The sequence below is a fragment of the Papaver somniferum genome, chromosome 9, assembly GCF_003573695.1.
Source record: "Papaver somniferum cultivar HN1 chromosome 9, ASM357369v1, whole genome shotgun sequence".
NCBI classification, from domain to species: domain Eukaryota; kingdom Viridiplantae; phylum Streptophyta; class Magnoliopsida; order Ranunculales; family Papaveraceae; genus Papaver; species Papaver somniferum.
The window spans coordinates 126968244-126991596 of record NC_039366.1 but is presented as its reverse complement, the minus strand read 5'-3'; the positions used below and the strand labels follow the sequence as shown (position 1 = coordinate 126991596).

At 37.9% G+C, this 23353-nt stretch overlaps 2 protein-coding genes and 1 long non-coding RNA gene across 5 annotated transcripts; all 3 read left to right on the top strand.

Moving 5' to 3' along the window:
- The first annotated feature begins 221 nt into the window (after nt 1–221).
- On the top strand, nt 222–3278 carry LOC113307961. 2 transcript variants are annotated; one of them, XR_003339396.1, is made up of 2 exons: nt 222–1458; nt 2774–3278. It is a non-coding gene; the product is annotated as an uncharacterized LOC113307961 (long non-coding RNA). The 2 variants fall into 2 exon arrangements; XR_003339395.1 differs by having other exon boundaries at nt 2473–3278.
- Nucleotides 3279–15960: 12682 nt separating this feature from the next.
- On the top strand, nt 15961–17582 carry LOC113312569 (transcription termination factor MTERF4, chloroplastic-like). Its single transcript, XM_026561313.1, has 2 exons — nt 15961–16692; nt 16784–17582. Exons 1-2 carry the CDS (start codon nt 16073–16075, stop codon nt 17292–17294), a joined length of 1131 nt encoding a protein of 376 aa, XP_026417098.1. The 5' UTR covers nt 15961–16072; the 3' UTR covers nt 17295–17582.
- Nucleotides 17583–18845: 1263 nt separating this feature from the next.
- On the top strand, nt 18846–23211 carry LOC113307762 (cyclin-dependent kinase F-1-like). 2 transcript variants are annotated; one of them, XM_026556211.1, is made up of 3 exons: nt 18846–19111; nt 20596–21111; nt 21904–23211. In XM_026556211.1, exons 2-3 carry the CDS (start codon nt 20626–20628, stop codon nt 22825–22827), a joined length of 1410 nt encoding a protein of 469 aa, XP_026411996.1. In that variant the 5' UTR covers nt 18846–19111; nt 20596–20625; the 3' UTR covers nt 22828–23211. The 2 variants fall into 2 exon arrangements, with proteins under 2 accessions (XP_026411996.1, XP_026411995.1); XM_026556210.1 differs by having other exon boundaries at nt 18866–19111; nt 20591–21111.
- Nucleotides 23212–23353: the final 142 nt, after the last annotated feature.

Sequence of the window (23353 nt, the reverse complement as noted above, 5' to 3'; positions counted from 1 at the left end):
GGATGTCATAGTGAATTGAATTGGATGCGAATGAGGTGAAAACCGGTCCATACCTGTCCATGCTCACCCCTATAAGTATATCGTCTTTGCGATAGCCTTCTATACCCAACATGGCAAATCGATTAGGCCCACAGGCCAAGCAGCACTGCTCCCTTGAAAGCCCCATTGGAAATTCGAACTTTACAGGGCAGGGCATTATTGGGGTTACACCGGCACTTTCATTCTCATTTACACTGAATTTCACTCCAAATTCCAAAAACCCGTTAGTCTTTTGAAAAACCCTAAAATTCTACCTCATCAATCGACAATGTGGATTCGCTGTCTTCGAAGCACGATATCTCAGGTAAAGAATTCTAAAGAAGGTAAATGTTTCATCATGTCTTCTTATTCCAAATCCATGTCTTTTTCTTATTAATGTTAGATTAATTTCCTCCTCCTCACCCTTTGTTAGTTCTATTACTTCCTTATCAAATGCAGATTTGGTCATAACCCTACTTGATAGCTACGGGTTTACTAAACCCTTGATTTCTAAAATCATTACTAAGTATCCACCAATCCTCTCATCCGATCCTCACAAAACCCTAAAACCCAATATTGATTTTTTCATATCCAAAGGCCTTTCTGGACTTGAGCTTGCCAAGTTCATCTCTTCCAACCCAAATTTGTTGAAAAGAAATTTACAGAACCATATAATCCCTCCGTTTAATACCCTCAAGAACATTCTTCAATCTGACAAGAATGTTATCACCACTCTCAAACGCCAGTCAAGTGTTTTCTTCAATAACAATCTAGGTATATGAAAGATGATGGTAAACATTGAGCTTTTGAGAAATCAAGGTGTCCCTCAATCCAATATTACTAAGTTTCTTATCTCCCAACCAAGAGCACTTACAATAAGCACTAGTAAATTCAAGGAGATTGTAGAAGAGATTAAGGATACGGGATTCAATCCGTATAAAACTACATATCTTTTAGCTATCCAAGTAATCAATGGGTTGAGCAAATCGAATAGGGAGTCAAGGATGGATGTTTACAGGAGATTGGGTTGGTCTGAAGAACAAATTCTTAAGGCATTTAGGTACCATCCTCTGTGTATGTTGACTTCTGAGAAAAAGATAACCTCGGTAATGGATTACCTTGTGAATCAAATGGGTTACAGTTCGTCTTATATTGCCCAATACCCCATTATTATGTGTTATAGCTTGGAGAAGAGGATTATACCTAGGTGTTCTGTTTACAAAATCTTAACCTCCAAAGGTCTGGTTAAAAAAAAAATTGCCCTAAGTTCACTTTTGCCGATGCCCGAGAAGTCTTTCTTGGAGAAGTTTGTGATCAAATTTGAGGTAGAAGCTCCAGAAATATTGAAGCTATACCCAGATGCAGTTAAATCTAAAGCTACCTAGTAGTACTTCTAAAGGATGTGCAGAGATGCATATGTTGCAGCTTGTCTCAATTAAGGTATTTAACTTGAGATCTTTTTTACTAATGGAAATGTATATTTTCCTGTTGTTAGTTATATGACTAAAGGGGTATAATTTACATTTTGATATGTATATAGAGTTAATTCCAGATGTCTGAAACTAATATTTAGAACCTCTCATTTTCAAGCTTTTGTGCCCAATGTGGCCAATGAATTTTAATTATAGCTCCGAGAAGAGGTTTGTAGTACTCTTGGTGTTCATTACCCAGAATCTCAATTTACTATATATTCCCTTTTAAAAATGAATGACGAGTCTATTTTCTAATGAAGTTTGTATAAGGTTATGCTGTAGGAGTTCCAGAAAGTTGTCTTGTTGGAATAATTGGAACAAAGCAGACCAGTAAAAATAACTATTCCAGTGACAAGAGAGTGTCTGACAGAGTCACCTGTGCTTAAGTGTTTAAATGCTAGGAGCATGTTAAATGTAGGGCCTGTGAAACACTATTTCTCCAAAATTTTGCATAATCTGTTACTGTACCCAATTGCTTGAAATAGTAAGCGCAAACATAATGACACCACCAGGACACTATAAGTTCCTTGGATACAATACCACTGGAAAGCTCGGCTAGCTGATTGAGGTTACACAGAGCATAACCAAATCACGATGATGGTGTAATTCTTCTACTCTTTTATGTGCTTCAATGTACTCCTTGTCCCTTTACATGAATTAATATATTTCTTATATGCTATGTGCCTATCGCTGGATTTATTAATTCATTGCGCTGAAACTATGTCTTCTTGGTTTGTCCAAGGGTGGCTTAGCATGTGTGTTGATAATTATGGCTCCAAAAGCTATTTGTAATTTTGTATTTAGAATGTCGAAATTGCATGAATGTGATTAAAACTTCAGTACATTGGCCTAGCATCTGGTTTAGTTGTTGCTCGAATGCGAGTCATCTTACTGAAAATCAATCTTTGCTTAGGTGGAACCATATTTGTATGTTCTCTTGGTATATTATATTATTATGTAGGTGTGCCTCATCTTTTTACAGATAGAGAAAACCACCACAGATGTAGGCTTTATAGAGCATATGGTTCTGTTGTCTTCTCATAGATGTGATGAGGGTGTTCGGGACATCTTCATCCCACTTTTAATGAAATATGAAGGACTTTTTGGACCTGATCTTGTCTATTTCATCTCCGGGGACCCATGGTTCCATAAGATCTTAAAAGCTCAACAAAATGGAAGAACTTAACCCTTGCTAGTGGGAATTTTTTCTTCTTGTTTGGTGAGTTGTTGTCTTATTCATGACTGACGTTCTTGATAACAATTGGTTTTCCTGCATTTAACAGCAACATGAGATTCGAGCTTAGCTTTCCAGATACTGGGGCATGTCGCCTTTAACTGAGCCAGCTTCTGTTCAGTTTTGTTTATTTGGTTTTGGCTTTTGATCCAGTGTTGATGCAAGCGTTTCATATAGTTGGTTTATACGGCGGGCATGCTTGAGCAACTCGGGATGTATGTTGGAGTAATTGAAGGGTGGGGATCTTACTGATCTCTCGTCGGTAAGGACCATGGAAAAACCAATACAAGGCAGAAGTGAGATACTTAGGACCAGATGGACAGCCAGCGAGGAACCTGTCGCTGGTAGTGCTTGCAACTAGGGTTGGATGGATACCAAACCAGAGTCAGCGGACCGTAAATGTAGGTCCATAATTGTCAAGCATGTGCACAAGAATTTGGAACAGAGGTTTTTACTAGCTGAGGACAGTGAGGAGTATGACCTACATCTGCTACTTTAGATGTCTGTATTGTGTGACTATGGTTTGATATGTTCAGTTTTTATCTTTTGTCTTTCATCCCTTGACGACCATATAAATTTGTATTTCTGGTAATGGCTCAATGGATATTGTTAAACCTTATCAAATCCATCAAATTCAGATGTTAGTTTTGTAGATTGTTATCTGAAACCATATTTTTGTTGCCTGAGAACTGTGCTTATTTTTTTTTTTTGGCAATGGAGGTTTAAAGTGGACATCATTGGATGGCCCATGCAGAAGTTGCATAACTTTTTAGATTTGGAATTCTTTACACTTTTTTTAATAGAAAAACCTAGGCAAGCCTAAGGGGAGTACAAGCTGGAGATTGTTTGTATCCAGATTAGAGTTTTTACCTGCCAAAGCTAGATATAAAGTATCCAGATCCCAGATTTTGTTGTCTGTGGATTACTTTGAACCAGTTAACACAAAAGAAATAGTAACATTTATAGTTGTTTTTTCCTTCTCCTCGGAGTCTCTTCTACTCCTCACAAGAGATTGAACATTCCTTGAACTTTTTTTTTTTTTTTGAAGCATGAAATTTATTAGATTAGACTGAAATTACACGGGGTATGTAATAACCATAGAGTCTGCTATTACAATAGAATTGATAAACTGCGGAATTGTATGTTCCCAAACTGTTGTTGTGAGTCTCCTTATGGAGCAATCATCCGTTGTTCGATTTGCTAAACCGTCTGCCGATTGATTTGCTTCTATGTAGATGCGTGTAACGGTATATTGTTGGATTCGAGTGAGCCTTTGTTTGATCTCTGCAATCAGATCAGATATATACCATGTGGCGTCTGTATCTGAGGTTAGAAATCTCATCAAATTTTATGAATCCGTTTCAAATTGGACTTTTGGCCATCCTCGTTCCGTCGCCGTTTTAGAGTCTATGTGCATGGCCCAAGTCTCCGCTGCAAGTGCTGTGGTGATGCCTAGCGGTCGTGCTATTGCTAGGATTGTGTTGGTTTCCTAATTTCGGCATATAATACCGACTCCCTCTATCCCGGGGCTTCCCCTTGCTGCCCCATCCGTGTTGATTTTGATCCAATCTGAGTGAGGCTTGAGCCATCCCACAAAGATGGTTGAAGTTGTTACGGTTCTTTGTGCAGGGTTTGCAAATGGAAGTATCCCAGGGAGCACCGGGGGGAGGTGATTCTAGGCCCATGAATATTCTTGTTGGAGCTTGATGGCCATTTGCATTACACTTGTTGGGTTTTGTTGTTGTTGGCGATACATCACGTCGTTTCTGGTTAACCATAAGGACAAAAAAAGGAAGCAGAAGGTTGTTGTGATCGGTGCAGGCACTTTTGTTTGAAGGAGTTCGGATATGGTTGTTTGGTGAGGTAGTGAGTTGGGTATTCCTTGAGTGGCGACTTGATGGTTTCTGAGGTGGTGTAGTAAGAGGTTCCAAGAATCTATAACTGTTTGATAGTGTAGCAGAATATGACTGGATGTTTCAGGAATAAAACTACATTGAGGGCATAGGTTGGAAATGGTGAGTTGGATGCGGTGAAGAATGTTGAGGGTTGGTAAACCCTCATTAATTGCTTTCCACAAGAAAAGCTGTACTTTTGGGGGACATGGTGGTGTCCAAAGGAAATTGATGGTGGAAGGGGGTTTTGTTGAGTTTGCTCTGAAGCGCTAATGAGGCAGTTGTATCCTGAAGCAGTAGTATATTGTTCGCTTTTAGTAAAAGGCCATATGATCCTATCTGGTTGGTTGTTTTGTGGGATGTGCATGTTAATTATTCGCTGAATTATGGGGTGGGGTAGTAGGCTCAACCTTTCATGATCCCAATTCCTGGTGAATGAGTCGATGATGTCGGCAACTGATTGTATTGGATAAGAAGAAGCTGGGTTAATGTTATTTTCAAATTGTGGGATCCAGTTTGCTTGTATGGGTGTGTGTAAACCATCCCCTATTTGGCGAAAGAGATGTTCTTCGAAAAATGGTACGAGCGAGGCCATTTGTCTCCATTGTGGGCTAAGGGAAGACGGGAGAGGCGGGATGCTCTCGAAAATGGGGGTCTGGTCAAGGTATTTTGCGTTGTACAATTTGGCTAAGATAGAGGTGGGGTTTTGGTGAATGTTCCAAACTCGTTTCATGAGTAGTGCCTTGTTGTGTTCCTTGCTACTTCAGATACCGAGCCCGCCTTGTGATTTGGGTTTGTTGAGCTTGTCTTTTCCAAATGGGTGGAGTTTCTTGATGGAAGAAACGTGGCCCCAGAAGAAGTTTGTCGTGATACAATCCATTTTCTGGTGGACATGATAAGGAAGGATTTGGGTCTGCATGAGATGGTTGGGAGTAGGGGTTAGGGACGATTTTATGAGTGAATATTCCTGCTTGGTTTAGGCATTTGGTCAACCATCCTTTTGCTTTTCGTGCCAGTCGTTGAAGTAGAGGGGAAAATATGTGGCTAGAGGATCTACCTTGTTTAAATTGTACTCTTTAATGGGTAGGGGGGTTTGAAGTTGTTGGCATGTTGAAATCTTGGGTTAACTCTTCTAACTGGAGTTTCTCTAGCTTCAGGTGATGTATTAGTGTGTTTACTCCATCATTTGTCTGCTGCATCTCCTAAGACCAGTTGAAAGCTAGGTATGCCTCTCCTGTTGCTCCTCCTCTCCAGAGTATCCTGGATATCCTCTAGCTCCAATGGTGTTTCCTACAAAATCCAGAGAAATTAGAGATGTATAGTATAAAAGCTTATCTGTCTTGCAAAGTACATATATTAATATTTATCCCAAAGACCTCCCTCTGGTTCTTTGAGGAAAGACAATTGAGATCAATGTCAGTATTGTATGTTTCATTCTCTCCTCTAAATAGAGAATTATTGAGAATATGGTCCTGCATATAGTGTATTTTGTGGTGAGAACACAAACGATGATTTATTCTATCAGCAGTGGTCTCAGGATTTAGAGGGGTGTTATTAAATATGTGGTCACATCTAGCCTTCCAGATGTACCAACAAGTAGTAGCACGTATGTTGCTGCTGTAGTTGGAATTGTTGTTGGAAAGATCAACCCAAGAGTTCAGCCAATCTAGGAAATTTGTGGTGAAATCAAATTCCCCATGATTTGTGCCAAACAAATAATGCCAGACATTAGTAGAAGCATGACATGACAAAAGGAGATGAGTCATGCTCTCTTCACCACTATTGCACAACTTGCAAATAAAATCAATGTAATAGAGGATGCTGGCAGTTTTATCATTGATTAGCAAGATCCCATGAGCACATTTCCATGAGAAAATTTTAATAACATGCGCAACATTCATTTTCTAGAGTGCTTCTCAGTGGCTTGTCTGAGCAGATGTGTTATAGTGTGTTCATTTTAGCTATGTAAAAGGATTTGACAGAAAACTTCCCAGAATCAGTAAGCTTCCAGTGAATTTGGTCTTCCTCCCCATGATTGACCACAATACCAAGAATGGATTGTGTATGAGCAGGGTTAAACTAAGCACTGATGAGTTGAGAATTCCATTCCCCATTGTCTTTGAGTAAATGGGTGACCAGTTGAAGATCCTCAGGACTATTAGCTTGTTTTGGCAGAAGTGTGTTGGGGTTCAGGACCCAGAGGTCATCCCATATGATAATTCTTCCTCCATTGCCAATCTTCCAGTGGCTATGTTGTTGGAACATTCTTACCCAGAAGATACTTAACATCTATTAGTTGATACCAGAGAGAGTCCTTATCAGTTTCCAATATCCATCCAATCTTAGTGATCATAGGCTCATAACACTGTTGAAATGTTCCATTTTCATGAAACCCAGACACCCATTTTTACGGGCTTGCAAACAGAGGTCCAAGATTTTGGATAGTATTCCTTTGGGTTATCAATTGCTTTTCCTAGAAAATTCTTTTTGAATTTTTTTAAGGTCTTGACAAGTTTATTTAGGAAGTTTGAAACAGTTCATCTAATAGACACTAGTAGTAGAGATAACAAATTTAATGAGGGTATGTCTTCTAGCAGGGTTGAGGGGGATGTTTTTCTGTAGCTGACTAACCTCAACTTTAGCTTGTCAACACAAGGTTTGAAGGAATTGATTTTACTTTTTTGGGTGAATAAAGGGGATCCTAGATATTTATCATGCATATCAAGGACCTGAACTCCCATGAGGCCGCTTATTTGGATGCCGAGAGCGGGGTCAATATTGCTGCTGAAGAAAACCCCAGACTTGCTGAAGTTGATCAACTGACCATAAGTTTCATTGAATATTTTAAATATATCTAGAATCTTCTGTCTCTCAATCTTGTTGGCCTTACAAAAGACCATATAGTCATCAACAAAGAGGAGATGGTTGACAGAGGGTGTTCCTTTTGCAGATTTTTATCCTAGTGATGAGACTCATTTCTTCAGCTTGGATCAAAGTCCTAGACATAACTTTCATACAAAATAGGAAAAGGTGTAAAAGGAGTCACCTTGTCTGAGGCATCTGATAGGTTTAAAGAACTTATCTGGAAAACCATTGATGAGGACAGATGAAGTAGAAGTGGATATGCATTGAGATATTTTGCTGCAACATTAAATATCGAAGCCAATTTTCTTCATGATATCCAGGAGGAAGTCCCAATAAACTCGGTCAAAAGCTTTTGCCATATTTATTTTAATACCCATGAAACCATTCTGACCTTTTTTACCCCTCTTTGATCTCATAGTGTATAAAATTGTATGGGCTATAACAATGTTATCAGATATTTGTCTTCCTGGGATAAAGGTAGATTGATACGGAGAAATTATTTCATTGAGGATATGTTTTATGCTATGGGGTATGAGTTTTAATATGATTTTGTAGGTGGTGTTGCAGAGACTGATAGGTCAACAATGGTTTGGGGTGGTGGAGTTCTCATTTTTGGGATTAAGGAGATGAATGTGGAGTTCACTTCCTTTAGTAAATGGCCAAAAGTGAAGAAATTTTGCACCTGTGATACCCAGTACTTTTGGATTTGGTTTTCAGCCCGAACCCGACCCATGAATATGGGGTGTAGCAAATGTGCATTGTGGGGTGCACATATCTTTGCTAATTTTGATATTAATAGTTGTGTATGGGGTTACTTATATCTCAATTTGAGTTGTAGTTAAGAGTTAACCAATTGGTTAGTACATAAAATAATAGGGATGTTGTTTAGTAGTTGCACATAATTTTTGTATACATATCAAGTGTGGAAAGTCCATTTATTCCTCCTCATCATTGCATTTTGACCTAGGGTTTGAGAAAGGTATAAATATATGTTATTAAATTATTTTGATAAGAAAACCTAAAAGAACCAAGAAAAGCAGCCGTCTTTTACCTCCTTCACGCCTCCCTCTCTCCATTTTTCTTTTCTCTACACTTTCCGATCATTTATTAAACCAAAGGACAAAGTGCTTTGTTGTTTTACTTGGATTTGCGTCAGAGATAGGGGGTTTTCTCTTTAATACTAAAAATTAAACTATTTTGTATTATCTATTGTTATTTTTATCTTTTAATATTTATGGGATTTATGCTCAATGCAAACATGAATCTATCTTAGCCATTTTACTAATATTCTGATTATTGGTTCTTATGTCTAGATATGATTTATTTTGAAAAATAATCTTAGCCTTGTTCTTGTGGATGACTTTAAGTACAACTTTAATCATTAATCGTCGGTGTAATGATTGATGTGAATGGATTTAATTGAGTCGTGCTTGATTTCGTTTGACGCAATTTGATTTATTTTAAAGGAAAACAGAGACACGTTCTTTTCTTCCCCTTGCTATCTTATTTTCTTTGATATTATATATTTCATCTTTTCTCAAAGGAAAAATTTAACAAAGAAAAATAAATAATATGATGTGGTCAAATGATTTCAATTGCTGATTGTTAGAACCAACACCCCATTTTTCATTAGACGCCCGTCAAACCCATCTGACTATAACTCTAGATTCCATACCTATTTTTTTTAACCTGCGCCTAGTTTTTTCCATGTACATCACAGTTTAAAAGAAAGGACTACAGCTGCACCTCGATCCATCGGGTCAAATCCGGCTCAATAAAAGTCCGAATTTTAGGGGTGTTACAGTTGGTATCAGAGCACGGTTTCGATTTACTTGGACTGTGCGTATGGACTTACCAGTTTTTGTAAGTTTTGTTTACGGAAAAAAATACACGTATTCTTGCTCTCTGATTTATTTGACACTCTGATTTATTTTTGTGACTTTTGATTCAGAATGATTTTTGAAAATTGTGTTATGTTTTTATTTCATTTTAAGGAAAATTAAATCTAGTTAGTTTTCATTAGATTTTTGCATATCTAATTTGCATTGGGATTGGGGTACGTAACTAAAAACTTTATAATACAAAATTTTGTGTGTATTAGTTAATTAGGTTTCAAATTAGATATTAACCTTAGTACGCGTGTCTATTTCTTTTGAAGTTGCCTCCTCGACGAGATAACACCAGCGGTCCCCCACCAAATGGTGAAGATGAAGAGGATAGAAGGGAACGCATGTAAGCTACCCTTGATAGAGTTGTTGCGACATTGGGAACACTGGTACAGGTTATTGGGACCCAACACCAGGGTAGAGTGGACTTAGAAAAGTTCTTAAAGATGGTTGGAAGAAAATAATTTAATGGAACTGAAGAACCTCTTGAGGCAGAAAAGTGGTTAACGACGATACATAAAGAGTTCTTAGCTTTACGTATGGAAGAGAATGATAAGATTCGTTTTGCTACATAACTTTTCAGTGGGGCTGCTGATTATCGGTGGGATTCGACAAAACGAGTCAGAGATGTTACTATTTGAGAAGAGTTTGAAAATTTATTCCTTGAAAAGTATCTTAATGAGACAGCCAAATCCCAGATGTGTGCCGAATTTGCAACCTTATCTCCGGGAGACATGAAGGTTTCTAAACTAGATAAGAAGTTTAGTGAATTCTAACATTTTGGGACTCACTTGATTGGTGCACCATCACAAAAAGAAAGGAAACTTCAAGATGCACTGAAACATGTCATTCATGCTAGCTTAGTAGCATGTCGTCTCGGCACATACAACAGTGTTCTTAACACTTCATTAGCTCTAGAAGCGGATTTGAACAAAACCCAAAAGTAAAAGGAACAAGTATATCAAACCAGAAACCAGAAGAGTCAGCATACTGATAATACTGGGAAGAACCAGAAGCGTCAGCATATTGATGGTACCGAGAAAATTATTGAACCAAAGGTATGTTATTACTGTAAAGTAGAGGGTCACTTTGCTAGGGATTGTCCTAATTTACGGACACCTAGAAAACCGTACGTAAACTATGTGTGCCATCGTTGTGGCAGTAAGGATCACTTTATCAAGAACTGTCATATGCCAAAAATCTATCAACATATAAATGTAAACCAACCTCAATACCAAACTGGGTCAAGATAGAATGATCGTGAAAAACAACCACATCAACCAAGAAATGATGTGCGACCATTTGGGCCTAAACAACAACAGACGCAAGGAAATCTGAACCATCTATCAACTCATGAAGTGCATACAGAGAACGCGGCCGTGCAAGGTAATTTTTAAAACCGCACTTAAGTTTTTGAATTTAGGGAGATTTTTTTTTCTTCAAGAGGTTGATAGTATGATGTGATACTCATTACTTTTAGATTCGGCTTTCAGTCCGAACCCGACCCATGAAAATGGGGTGTAACAAATGTGCATTGTGCGGTGCACATATCTTTGCTAATTTTGATACTAATAGTTGTGTGTTTGAGGTCGCCTATATCTCAATTTGAGTTGTAGTTAACCAATTGGTTAGTACATAGAATAATGGGGATGTTGTTTAGTAGTTGCAAACAATTTTCGTGCAAGAAAACCTAAAAGAAAGGTATAGATATATAATATTAAATTATTTTGATAAGAAAACCTAAAAGAACCAAGAAAAAGCAGCCATCTTTTACCTCCTTCACGTATCCTTCTTTACACTTTTCTTTTCTCTACACTTTCCGATTATTTACCAAACCAAAAGAAAAAGTGCTTTACTGTTTTACTTGGATTACGTGCTTGGATTTCAATTGATCTTGGGTTTGCGTTAGAGGAAGGGGGTTTTCTCCTTAATACTAAAAAATAAAATATTTTGCATTATCTATAATTATTTTTATCTTTTAATATTTATGTTATTTGCTCAATACAAACAAGAATCTATTTTAACATTTTTACTAATATTCTGATTATTGATTCTTTTGTCTAGATCTGATTTATTTTGAAAAAATAATCTTAGCTTTATTCTTATGCATGGATGACTTTAAGTACAACTTTAATCATTAATCATCGATTTAATGATTGGAGTGAATGGGTTTTATTGAACCATTTTTGATTCCATTAGGCACCTTTTGATTTAATTTAAAGGAAAACAGAGACTCGTTCTTTTCTTCCTATTGCTATCTTATTTTTCTCTGATCCTATATTTGTCATTTTTTCTCGAAGAAAAAATTTAACAAAGAAAAATAAATAATGAGGTCAAATAATTTCAATTGCTGATTGTCAGAACCAACATCTCATTTTTCATTAGACACCTGTCGAACCTATCTGACTATACCTCGAGATTCCTTACCTTTTTTTTCTTCTTATTTTTAACTTGCACATAATTTTCTCCATGTACAACACAGTTTAAAAGAAGGCTGCAGCTCCACCTTGATCCATCGGGTCAAATCCGCTCAATAGAAGTCCGAATTTTAGGAGCGTGACAACACCATTATAACAATGTCCTTTCCAACAATATGCCAGTTGGCCTGAATTTTATTTTGGAGGAAAACCATCAGGACCTGGTGCTTTGTCTCTCACCCTACTGAATTGGACAAACTTTATTTCCTGCATGTCAGGTATTCTGTTGATGGTAGTGCTGTTGTAATGACCTGACCTTCCACCGATACTGTCCCCACTTATCCATTGAGGTTACCCGACATGTAGTGTGGGTTTTCGATGGGAATCAATGCAGTTATACAGCAACAACTTTCTGGGAGGTCACGTATCCCTAGATTTCTCCCGTCCGAGCATGCTTAACTGCAGAGTTTTTTGCCAACTATGAAACCAATTGTGCTGAAAAGACATCGGTGTTAGGAAATGAAAGGACAAACCATTATTTATATTCCATTCGGCGAACCACTGTCGAATATCAAGGTATTACAATACCACCTCCTTAAATTGGATTCATCCTCAGCTCCGGAATCCATCCCTAGTGTGAGTTTTCTTCCCAGATCTACATCGTTCCCTGCCTCTCATAAGAAACACCTGGACCAGCCCCGTCTAGCGTGCCTTCCCACCCTCGATAGGTGACCCATCGTCGGCTATGATACCATTTGTAATCACCCGACCCTCCACCGATAATGTCCCTACTTAGACACTTCGATTATCCAGCAGTATGGGGTTTTTAACGGGCATCACTGCGGTTATCCAATAGCAAACTCCCGGGAGATCACTAATCCCTGGATTACTCCCGTCCAAGCACGCTTAACTGCAGAGTTTTCTGCCAACTCTGAAGCCAATTGTGCTGAAAAGGCCTCGGTGTTAGAAATAACAAAGCATTTATATTCCATTCGGCCAACCACTGCCGAATATCGGGATATTACAGTTGTCATTTTGGTTGATGGTGATTGGGATTAATTAGATGATGCCAGAGGTTAATCTGGTGGCTCTCTACTGTAGCCATTTTGGTGAAATGGTTAGTGAAGAAGTCATCAATTCCAATAGAAACAGTGATCCAATCCCCATTGATGTATTGTATGGTGTCAATTTTGTTTCTTCTGGACCTGCATTTTGGTGGATCTATGGAAGTATTTGGTGTTTCTATCACCCAGTTTTATTATTTGGTCCTTGCCCTTTGTTTTCCAGATTTTTTTCTTCAATGTCATACCATTCACTGACCTTTATTCTTGCATCAATTAATATTTTACCCCTATCATGTCTGAAGTAGTTCTTGTGGAGCCAATCCAAGTTATTTTTGCAGTCCTCTATGTCGGTTTTGATGTTCCCGTAAACTTCTTTTTTCCAGAATGAGATTTTTCCAGTTCTCTAGTGAGGGTTAGAATTGGGAAGAATAAGTTGATGGTCAGGACTAATATCTAGCATATTAGAGACGGTGGTATTAGGAAATTGGATCAACCATCTTTTAGGTAATCCCTCTATCTAGTCTTTGCTTAGTGAGAGCATGACCAGTTCTCTTATTGAACCAAGTAAAAAGACAACCCGTGAACCAATGTTAATACGATCCAGATCATTATTTTCTCAATAAATAGATTATCTTCAGTAGTGTTAATTAGGTGAACACTCTACTTTTCTGAGTCATGGAGAATAATGTTGAAATCACCAATGATCAGCCAAGGGAACTAATTTAATATGGCTGTGTTTTCAATTAATTTCTATGCCTCAGTTTTTTTTTTTAAATAGGGACCACCATAATAACCAGTGAATAATAACCAAGGAGGTGTATGAGCATCGTGGATGATAGCATTGATACGGTTAAGAGAGGAATCAATGATATCAATTCTGATATTAGAATTCCATATCAATGTTAGGCTTCCAGCAGTGCCACTAGCACCTCCTGGCTCAACATACCAATAATTTTGAACATTAATTTCCTGCATAATTTTCCTTATGTTGTCTTTTTTATTAATTGTTTCAGAGAGAAATATAATATCATGATTCAGTTTGTTAAGCATGCCATTAAAATACCTTTTAGCATCTCTAGTTCCCGATCCCTGGCAGTTCCACACCAAAAAGATAAAGAATTGCCAAAAGTAGGAGACAATGAGATATTACAACATTTTTCTTCTGGAGAGATCCTCAGTTGAATCTCAGTCGCTGTCGGGAATTCAACGACTTCTAGTTGCCACTGGATAATGCCACGACATGAATTTCTTGTTCTTAAAAGAACGAATTTGAGGAGTTATGAAAATTGTTAAGTGATTTAAGTTTCAAGACTTTCGAGTAAACAATGGTAAGAGTGAGACTGCGAAGGAAATTTTCTGATCGACTCTTAACTCAACACTGGCTCTCTTCAGCACTTGGTTATGAAGTTTCGCGGAGTTCTTAAGAATCTTCCAGATTTACGATGATGTACTTCTCTTTCGAATATAACCATCTTCCGTTGCCACTATAAGAAGAAGTCTTTAACTTATGATATGGAATCCGTCATCTTATGCCGTATGTTGATTTTATTTAAAGAGATGAGCAACAAGGAGATCCATCTTTTGTCGGCTTAGTTAATTTGATGAAATAGTAAGTATTCCATCTCCCTACCCCACTTAGTTTTTTTTTCTTTTTTTTAATATGTAAAAAATAGTGAAATCGGGTGTCTATATTCTAATTTCGGGCTTGATGTCACTTCCTTGTTTTCTTTCTTGATTCTCTTTACTTATACTCTTGTCTTAGGTGAGCATCTGTGAAGATGTAATTGTGTTATAACTCTGAATTTTAGTCCTACTTCTGAACTGATTGTTTATATTTGATGCCTTAGAGTTTTATTTTTATTTCTTTTGATTATTTGATGTGTTCGAGTTTTTTTTTATTTCTTTTGATTATTTGATGCTTCAAATTTGGTTATGACTATTTTGGTTTTGTTTGGAGTTGCAGTTGAGAGCCATTTTGCAACTAACGAGACCTCGCAAGCAGAGGATAGGCCAGGGTCTGGTTAAGATATCTGCATCATACCAAGTCAAGGATGAAATGCCCAAACTCCAATATAGATCTGAGAAGATGCAAATTGAAACATTCGTTCTCAAAACCTAACCTAAGCAAAAAGGCAAATGTCTAAAGGTTGTAATTCATAAGAAAACCAGTTGATGGTATTTGATAAAGCAATTAGGATGATATGAAACTCTCAAATTTATTCCTAAATTGACTATAGTGTAAAACTGTAAATGCATAACTTAGTTTTTATTTTCTTCTTTAGTGTTTTCTGCAATTATCTTCTTGTACATCCTGAGCTACTTTTATCTTTTTGGGCAGTCCGAGTATAATCATCGTTTCTGCGATGCATTATCGGATTACAGACCAATTACAAGATGTGCAGGTTATTTGTTTTTTCCGACTCAACTGACTCGTCTGGATCTAACTTATAAAATAATAAAGTTATAGATTTTTTTGATTCCAGTCAGATATGTGCTCAGCGAGTCAAGTATAAAATGATACCTGATACCTGATTCAGATAGCTCCGAGACAGATGAATAAGCCGAATTAGACATCATAAAAATAAAAAAACAAACAATTTGGCATTTGATTCGGCCCGAGTCATATTCGAACAAACACCCAAAGACTATGCTCTACTCTACATGGCACGTACCTATGTATATCTGATGCAACGTCTCCTGGAACTTGTAAATTGGGGTTTCACTTCCACTTTCAAGATATTATTCTAGTCAGATATGTGCCGAGCGAGTCAAGTATAATATGATTTTTTTTTGCTCCAGTTAGATTTGTACCCAACGAGTCAAATATAAAACGATTCCTAACTCAGATAGCTCTGAGTCAGATGAATAAGCCGAGTTAGACATCGAAAAATAAACATGGTGAATCAGCCAGACATTTGACTTGTCCTGAGTCAGATGCCGAGTCGGATTCGAACAAACATGGTGCACCAGAAACGCACAGAGGACTAAGGACACCAACGATGTTATACACCCAAAGACCATGCTCTACTCTACATGGTACATAGTATCTTCGCCTATGTATATCCGAGGCGGTGTACACCTTGATAACACGAGATATTATCTGTCCTGGAGCTTGTAAATTGAAATTGGGGTTCCACTTTCACTTCCACTTTCAAATACACTGATATTACAGATTAGCTCTGAGTCTTTTCGAAAGCCCTAAATTCCTACCTCATCATTCGACAATGTGGATTCGCTGTCTTCAATACACGGTATCTCAGCAGGTAAAAGTGAGCATTTATGAATATACTTCAAAAACCCATGTCTTATCATGTCTTCCTCTTCTTTCTAGGGTTAGAACCATATGCTCCTCTTCCTCTTGTGTTACTGTTGCTAATACCTCTCAAATTAACAACCCTTCTTCTTCTTCTTCTTCTATTGTAATGTCATACCTAATAAATTCAGGTGGATTATCAGAAAATGAAGCTATTTCCGTTTCCAAGAAAATCCATTTTGAAACAAAACCAGGCTCAGTTATTAGTCTACTTGAAAGCTATGGATTTACCAAGCCTTACATTTCAAAACTCATTACTAAGAGACCATCCATACTCGAATCTGAACCAGAGATATCCCTTAAACCCAAGTTTGATTTTTTCATATCTAAAGGGCTTTCTGGAATTGACCTTGCCAAGTTCATCTCCAGTGACCCGCGGATTCTTAGAGAGTGCTTAACAACCCAGATAATCCCAGTATTTGATATCCTCAAGAATATTGTTCATCGTGATGAGAATGTAGTTACCATCCTCAGACGCCACCCATGGATTCTTCCCAACAAGCAAGATAATAAAGAAGATGATTTGCAACATTGAGCTCTTGAGAGATAAAGGTGTCCCTCAATCCAATATTTCTAAGTTTCTAATCAGCCTGCCAAGATCATTGACGGTATGCACTGGAAGATTTAAGGAGATTTTAGAAGAGATTAAGGGTATGGGGTTCGCTATCACCGTATTTACGGCGTTGAGCAAGTCGAGTAGGGAGTCCAAAATGGATGTTTACAGGAGATTTGGTTGGTCTGAAGAAGAAATTTATAATGCATTTAGGATCCTTCCTCAGTGTATGGTTGTTTCTGAGAAAAAGATATTGTTGATAATGGATTACTTTGTGAATCAAATGGGTTACAGTTCGTCTTTTATGGCTAAATACCCAGCTTTTCTTTGTTATAGCTTGGAGAAGAGGATTAAGCCTAGGTGTTTGGTTTACAAAATTTTAACCTCCAAAGGATTTGTTAAAAATCAAATTTCCATAAGTTCACTTTTGGTAATCTCTGAGAAATCTTTCTCAATGAAGTTTATAGAGGAGTATGCTCAGGAAATTCCAGAACTGTTGAAAGTCTACCAAGGTCAGTATAATTCTAAAAATCTGCTTATCAGTAGTTCTTCTAAAAGATTGTCAGAGGGAGTTCTTTAGTAGCTTGTGTTAGTTTGTTCCAGTATCACCTCCGTTGCAATATCACAAGGGGTCGGAATTGTAGGTTTACGACTACAAATGTGGTGCATTTATGTGTCTGGTTTCTGACATGACGCATGTAATTACTGTGTAGGGTATTAGATAGTGTACGAGTATGAGCTTGCCTCATTATGTTAAAAGAGTAGTAGAGGAAAGATGGATTGTTATTTTTGAAAGCAAAATAAAGTTTATAATCTTTACTTTGCATAGTCAGGTAGTGATTAAGAGTAAAGCCTATATGTCCAGCAACTTATAATCTTTTGCTTTGCATTCTATCTTAAAGCTCTTTATTGCTTAAATTTCGGCAATTTTTCAACATTTGGAAGGACCAATTATTGAGACGACTTTTGTTAAAAGTACATATATGAATTTCTATACAATTACTTGGCAACTTTTGATGCAAATTAGGACTCATACCACCCACAAACATTTTTAAGAAGAATTTTAACTTTTCTGTCTGGAGTTGAATTGGGAACTTTACATCCTTGCTTCTACTTCTAGTAAGTTTGAATGGGAGGGTCAGGGGAGAAGTGAATTTAAGTGGGGTTACTTTGGTCATGGTTAAAACTTAAACCTGATCCTTCTGTTATTTCTATTGCTAGTCCAGCTGAGTGATTTCCGCAATTGAATGCATGGAGTAGGTGAGAAACCATCATGTGAAGTGTTGTCCATTGGGAGATGTAGATCCCTGGATGCATCCTTTGCTATGACTCAAAGGTACTTCGTATTGCGACCTCTGAAGTCCAAGTTTCTTGCATCACTTCCAAAACCACCAAGTTGCGGAAGAAACCTATGCGGCTTAAACTCTGACGTGTTGACCACTCTTGCTGTAGTTTCCACAGGGTTATCAAGCAGCTTGTGCCCACTATCACTTCAGAACCTACGTTGCAGTCTCTGATGGCTGTAAGTCAAGTGAGCCAGAATCAGAAGGGTACAGGCAGTGTTTTTCTCAAGACAGTGGGATTAGTGAATATTGGAGAGAGCCCATGTCAACACACATGATGCAGTGTCTGCAGCTGCAGAAACAAATACCCTGCAAAAGAAATTTGGAAACCCCTTGTGCCACCAAATGCTCGTTTCTTTCTCTGCGCTGCATCAGCATGGCAACACATCCTGCCATCTTAATTCTCCAACTCCATTCTCTAATGGTGATTATATTCCTTCCGCAATTCATTTAGCAGCTTTTGGCAGAGAAACAAGAGGATAAAGAGACGACTCTTTACCAGACAGCTTTTCAAATAAAAACTTATTACAGATAGATAGACAGATATGTAGGTGTGCATACAATTCTCTTTTTCTTTTACATACTTCCTCAGTGCACACGGATTTGCCAAATCATGATACTCCATAGAGTATCTCACTGTAACTCAGAATTTTGCCAATATTGTGCCCAGGGGCGCTAATCTGGAACGATAATTCCCAGATCATTCTCTTTGATTCTATCATTGTACAGGTCTCACAATCACTGTTTACAAAATACCTTTAAATTAGAAAGCAATAACTCGTGTCAAACTCGCAAAAAGAAATCAGGTCCTATAATTTGAGGATACTGCACCAAAGCAGGCTGAACCCTGAACAAGACAATGAATACATGGGTTGCCCCTTATCCGAGTTATAAGGGGCGACCGTTTAAGACTTTGAGTACAAAAGCTCTCTCTCTTTCTTCTCCTTTCAGAGCCTCCACTCCACTCCTCAACTCACTCACAGTCAGAGAAGGATCATCGCCCATCTCTCCTCTTTGCAGCGCAGCAGCGATTCCGCTGAGAATCAGTCGAAAGGTCTCTTCTTTACTCATATCCTCAAACTAAGTATTAAAATTTTATATATTAACATAATATGGATTCATCTGATTTATTGAAATCCTTTTGTAGTTTCCTCAGTTTATTTTCTGTTGTTGGTAATGTATTCTGCCTTATCAAATTTCTATGGTGAATTTGATATTTATATAGCAAAACAAAGGGGAAAACTTTTTTGTGTTGGTTGCAGTTCATGTGTTTGATTAAATTCCTCAGAGATTTTATCTTCTTCAGCATATACTATATGTTAAGCTCCTCTTAACTAGCTAGCTAATCTAGGGGAACCCCATACTGTTGTCTTTTGAATGAAAAAGAGAAGATGGTATTTTGGGGCGTGTTGTACTTTCTTTTTTTTTGTAAGTAAGGCATTTCATTGAGAAAACTAGGACTCAGAACGAGTCAGAGATTACAAAAGAAGTAGAGCCATCTAATCCGGGAATTGAAGGACTTCCCATACTAGATTTATCTACTGTAAGCTGTCTAATACTACACGTTGGAGGAGAATTTCCCCAGTCAATCGGAAGGTTCACAGTTCTATCAAACTTAGCCAAAATATCCGCTACTTGATTGCCTAATCTAAGAATAGAAATAAAACCCAAAAAATTGTTGCAGTGATAAGCTATTCTTTTTGCTTCATCCATACAGGCTTTGGCTCTCCACAAAATCTCTGCATTCTGTCCATTGATGTAGCTGAAAATACTTTCGCAGTCCCCTTCTATACTGAAAATTTGAAGATTTTTCTCTTTAGCCCATTTTGCTGCCTGAAGACCTCCTAGAGCTTCTGCCTCTTGTGGGTCGAAGCTTGTAGTTTGTCCTGCTCTTCCTCCTTCACAATCACCTGTATCATTTCTCAATATAATAGCATAAGTAGAGGGTACTGATTCAGATATCCAAGTAGCATCCACATTTATCTTAAGAGTATTTGTAATTGGTGCTTTCCATGTTGGGGTTAGTTTCTTCTTTTTCCTAGTCTTAGTGAGTTTCTTGTTTTTAGTAGACCAGAATTCAATATGTCCCTGAATTTCTAAGGCTAAGGTAACTGCATTTTTTTGATTTATTCTCGAAAATTCTATCACATCTTTCCTTCCAGATAAACCACATTTTGGTAAGAAGAAGTTCTAGAGAAATGTCCTTCCTAGGGTTATTTGTCCATGTTTTGCATAGGTCTAGAATTGTACTTGACATATCTAGATTTAGAGAGACTGGATTAGGGTTTGTATTCCAAACTGTTTTAGCAAAAGGGCAATGGAAGAGGAGATGTTCTGTTGTTTCTGTTTCTGTTCTACACATAGTGCATAAGTGAGTTACTTCTTTAACTTTACCAACTAGTTTTGCTTCTTTCAACTTTGTGCAATCTATGTTAAGTTGACCAACTTTTGGAATGTTTGTGCGCAAACATTTTTTTCATTTCAAATTTTGTTTTGTGCCAATTGTTTGTTAATCGTGAGAGTTGTTTGGCAGTTCAGCGACCCTGTACAAAATCCTAAATCTCTGTCATGGATGCTCCTTCTGGAAGCTGGAGCATCTACAGTCGGAAAGAGATAACTCAACGTTATGAAATCCTGGAGCGAGTTGGTTATGGTGCTTACTCTGATGTCTACAAGGCTCGTCGTCTCTCTGACAATCTCATTGTTGCACTCAAGGAGATTCACGACTACCAAAGTGCTTTTAGAGAGATCGAAGCTCTTCAGATGCTCCAAAATTCCCCAAACATTATTACTCTCCATGAGTACTTTTGGCAGGAAAATGAGGACGCTGTTCTTGTTCTTGAATTCCTTAGGACTGATCTTGCCTCTGTGATCAAAGAAGCTAAGAAGAATTGGGAAACTGGACTCTCTGTAGGCGAGATCAAACGGTGGATGCTTCAAATCTTGCTTGGTATCGATGCTTGCCATAGGAGTTCAATTGTTCACCGAGATCTTAAGCCTGCAAATCTTTTGATTTCAGAGGATGGTGTTTTAAAATTGGCAGATTTTGGACAGGTGATGCTCTCTTCTATTGCATCTCCATATTATTTCTTTCCACGCGCATAGGGTACTAGATATTTGGAGTTCATCTCTGCTAATAATCTGTGTTGTGCACAAAATGTGCACGAGAATGTTCATAAAAAACCTTTGTTGTGCACGGCTCTCTACATCGGTTTGCTGTTTGTATGTTGATAGTAAACCCTACTTGCCATCAGGTTTGAGTATATATGTTTCATTCAGAACTCTCTGGATCTCTTTAGACCTGCCTCATCAACCGTTACATCTCTTCATCAATTCAACGGGAAATTGGACATCGGTAGACATTGTTTTCCTGAAGTATATGAATAAGTTCTTGGATGACAATCCTGTATGTTCATTTGCAAAATCGGAATCACTGGACTGGTTTCGAGAAATGAACAGCATGCCATACGGGTTCCCGATTTTCTGATATGCTATGTGCAGTAGCATTGGGGAGTGTACTGTAGGAAGCAACTAAGATTTGTTCTATGATTACAAATTTTGATAGTTCTACTTAGGCACTGTAATTCTTTCTCAAGTTTGAAGCTTGAACCACGGCCTAGCTGACTTATTGGTGTCACATAGAAATGAATACTTTCCATCTTGAACTGCTGGAGTGTCTTGTTAGTTCTTTGGATTTTAATGCGGTACATATCTAAATGGGTCTTTATGTAGAATCATAGATATTTTTCTCTGCTAAAAGCGTTCAGTGCTTTCCTTATGCGTGATATTTAAGTCTTATTCCACCTGTTTCAGAACTTTATAACTTGATTGGTGTTATTTTGGCAGTCAAGGATCCTTTTGGAGCCATGTATTGACAATTCGGACAACATTCCTCCCGAGCAAAATTCACCAACAGATGAGTGGGTTCTTCAACAGCAACCTGAAACTACTTTGGCTACAGAAAAGTCACAGCCAGAAGGTCTCGGAAGTGATGAGCGAGAAACTATCAGTAAAGAAGATTATTTGCGAGAACTAGATCGTATAAAAGTTAAGGATGCTGAGGATGGAACTGACAAAGATCCTAATATTCATGATGGAAATACATCTTGCTTTGCTACTGGAACAGCAAGTGATCCCGAAGATGATCCATTCAAGAATTCTTATACTTACGAGGTTGAAGAACATGGATCTGGTGATCTTACTTCCTGTGTTGGAACTCGTTGGTTTAAAGCCCCTGAATTACTATATGGAGCAGTTAAATATGGCCAGGAAATAGATTTGTGGTCCTTGGGTTGCATTTTTGCTGAGCTGTTCAGTCTGGAACCACTTTTTCCCGGAACTTCAGATATTGATCAACTTAGTAGGATCATCAATGTTTTGGGAAATTTATCTGAGGAAACCTGGCCTGGCTGTGTGAAACTTCCTGATTATGGGAAAATCTTTTTCAATGATAACAAAACCCCGATGGGTCTACAAGTATGTCTTCCAAACCGATCAGCTGATGAAATCCGCCTCGTTCAGAAGCTTGTCAGTTATAATCCAGCTAGCAGAGCTACCGCAATGGAACTTCTGCAGGACAACTATTTTAGTGAAGAGCCTCTACCAGCTCCAGTAAATGAACTCAGGGTCCCTTTATCAAACAGTGCGCAAGATGATAGCTCCCAACGAGAGTGGTACAACATGGACGTGGATTCAGATTCAGATTTTGATGAGTTCAGCCGCGTGGATGTTTCCAACACTGATACAGGTTTCTCTATTCGGTTTCCTTGAGCACAGAAGCACAAATGTGAAGGTGAGATCAGAACTTAAGTTATTCCGTTACTTACGCCATTGGAGGAATTCTACTTTCTCTATTCACTACGAGTGCCAGAGAAGCGCTTTATAAACTCGTGTTTGGAGCAGGCCAATATAATTGGTTCATCACTGTCATGAACTTTTAAATTCTTATATCAATTACTGTATGGGAGAAAGCTGTAGAAAGCTGTCCAACAGAAATTCATACCCTGGATCAGATTTATGTAACAAAAGGGTATTTTAGAACGTCTTGATTGGCGTAAATTTGAACTATTGTACAATGATATTTTATGTTGGTTGATCAACCGAGAGGAACACAAACCTGAGCTGAAATGCAGAAGTTTTCGTGTTATTCTTTCTTATTGTTATTGTGAATCTTATTCTCTGTTAAGAGGAATTCCAGCAATCAATATGATTTTCACTTGCACTTCTCGGTTTATTATGAAAGTTTGAATAAAGAAGGCGCCCAGCCCAACCACACCAGAGCCAGAAACTAGAGAAA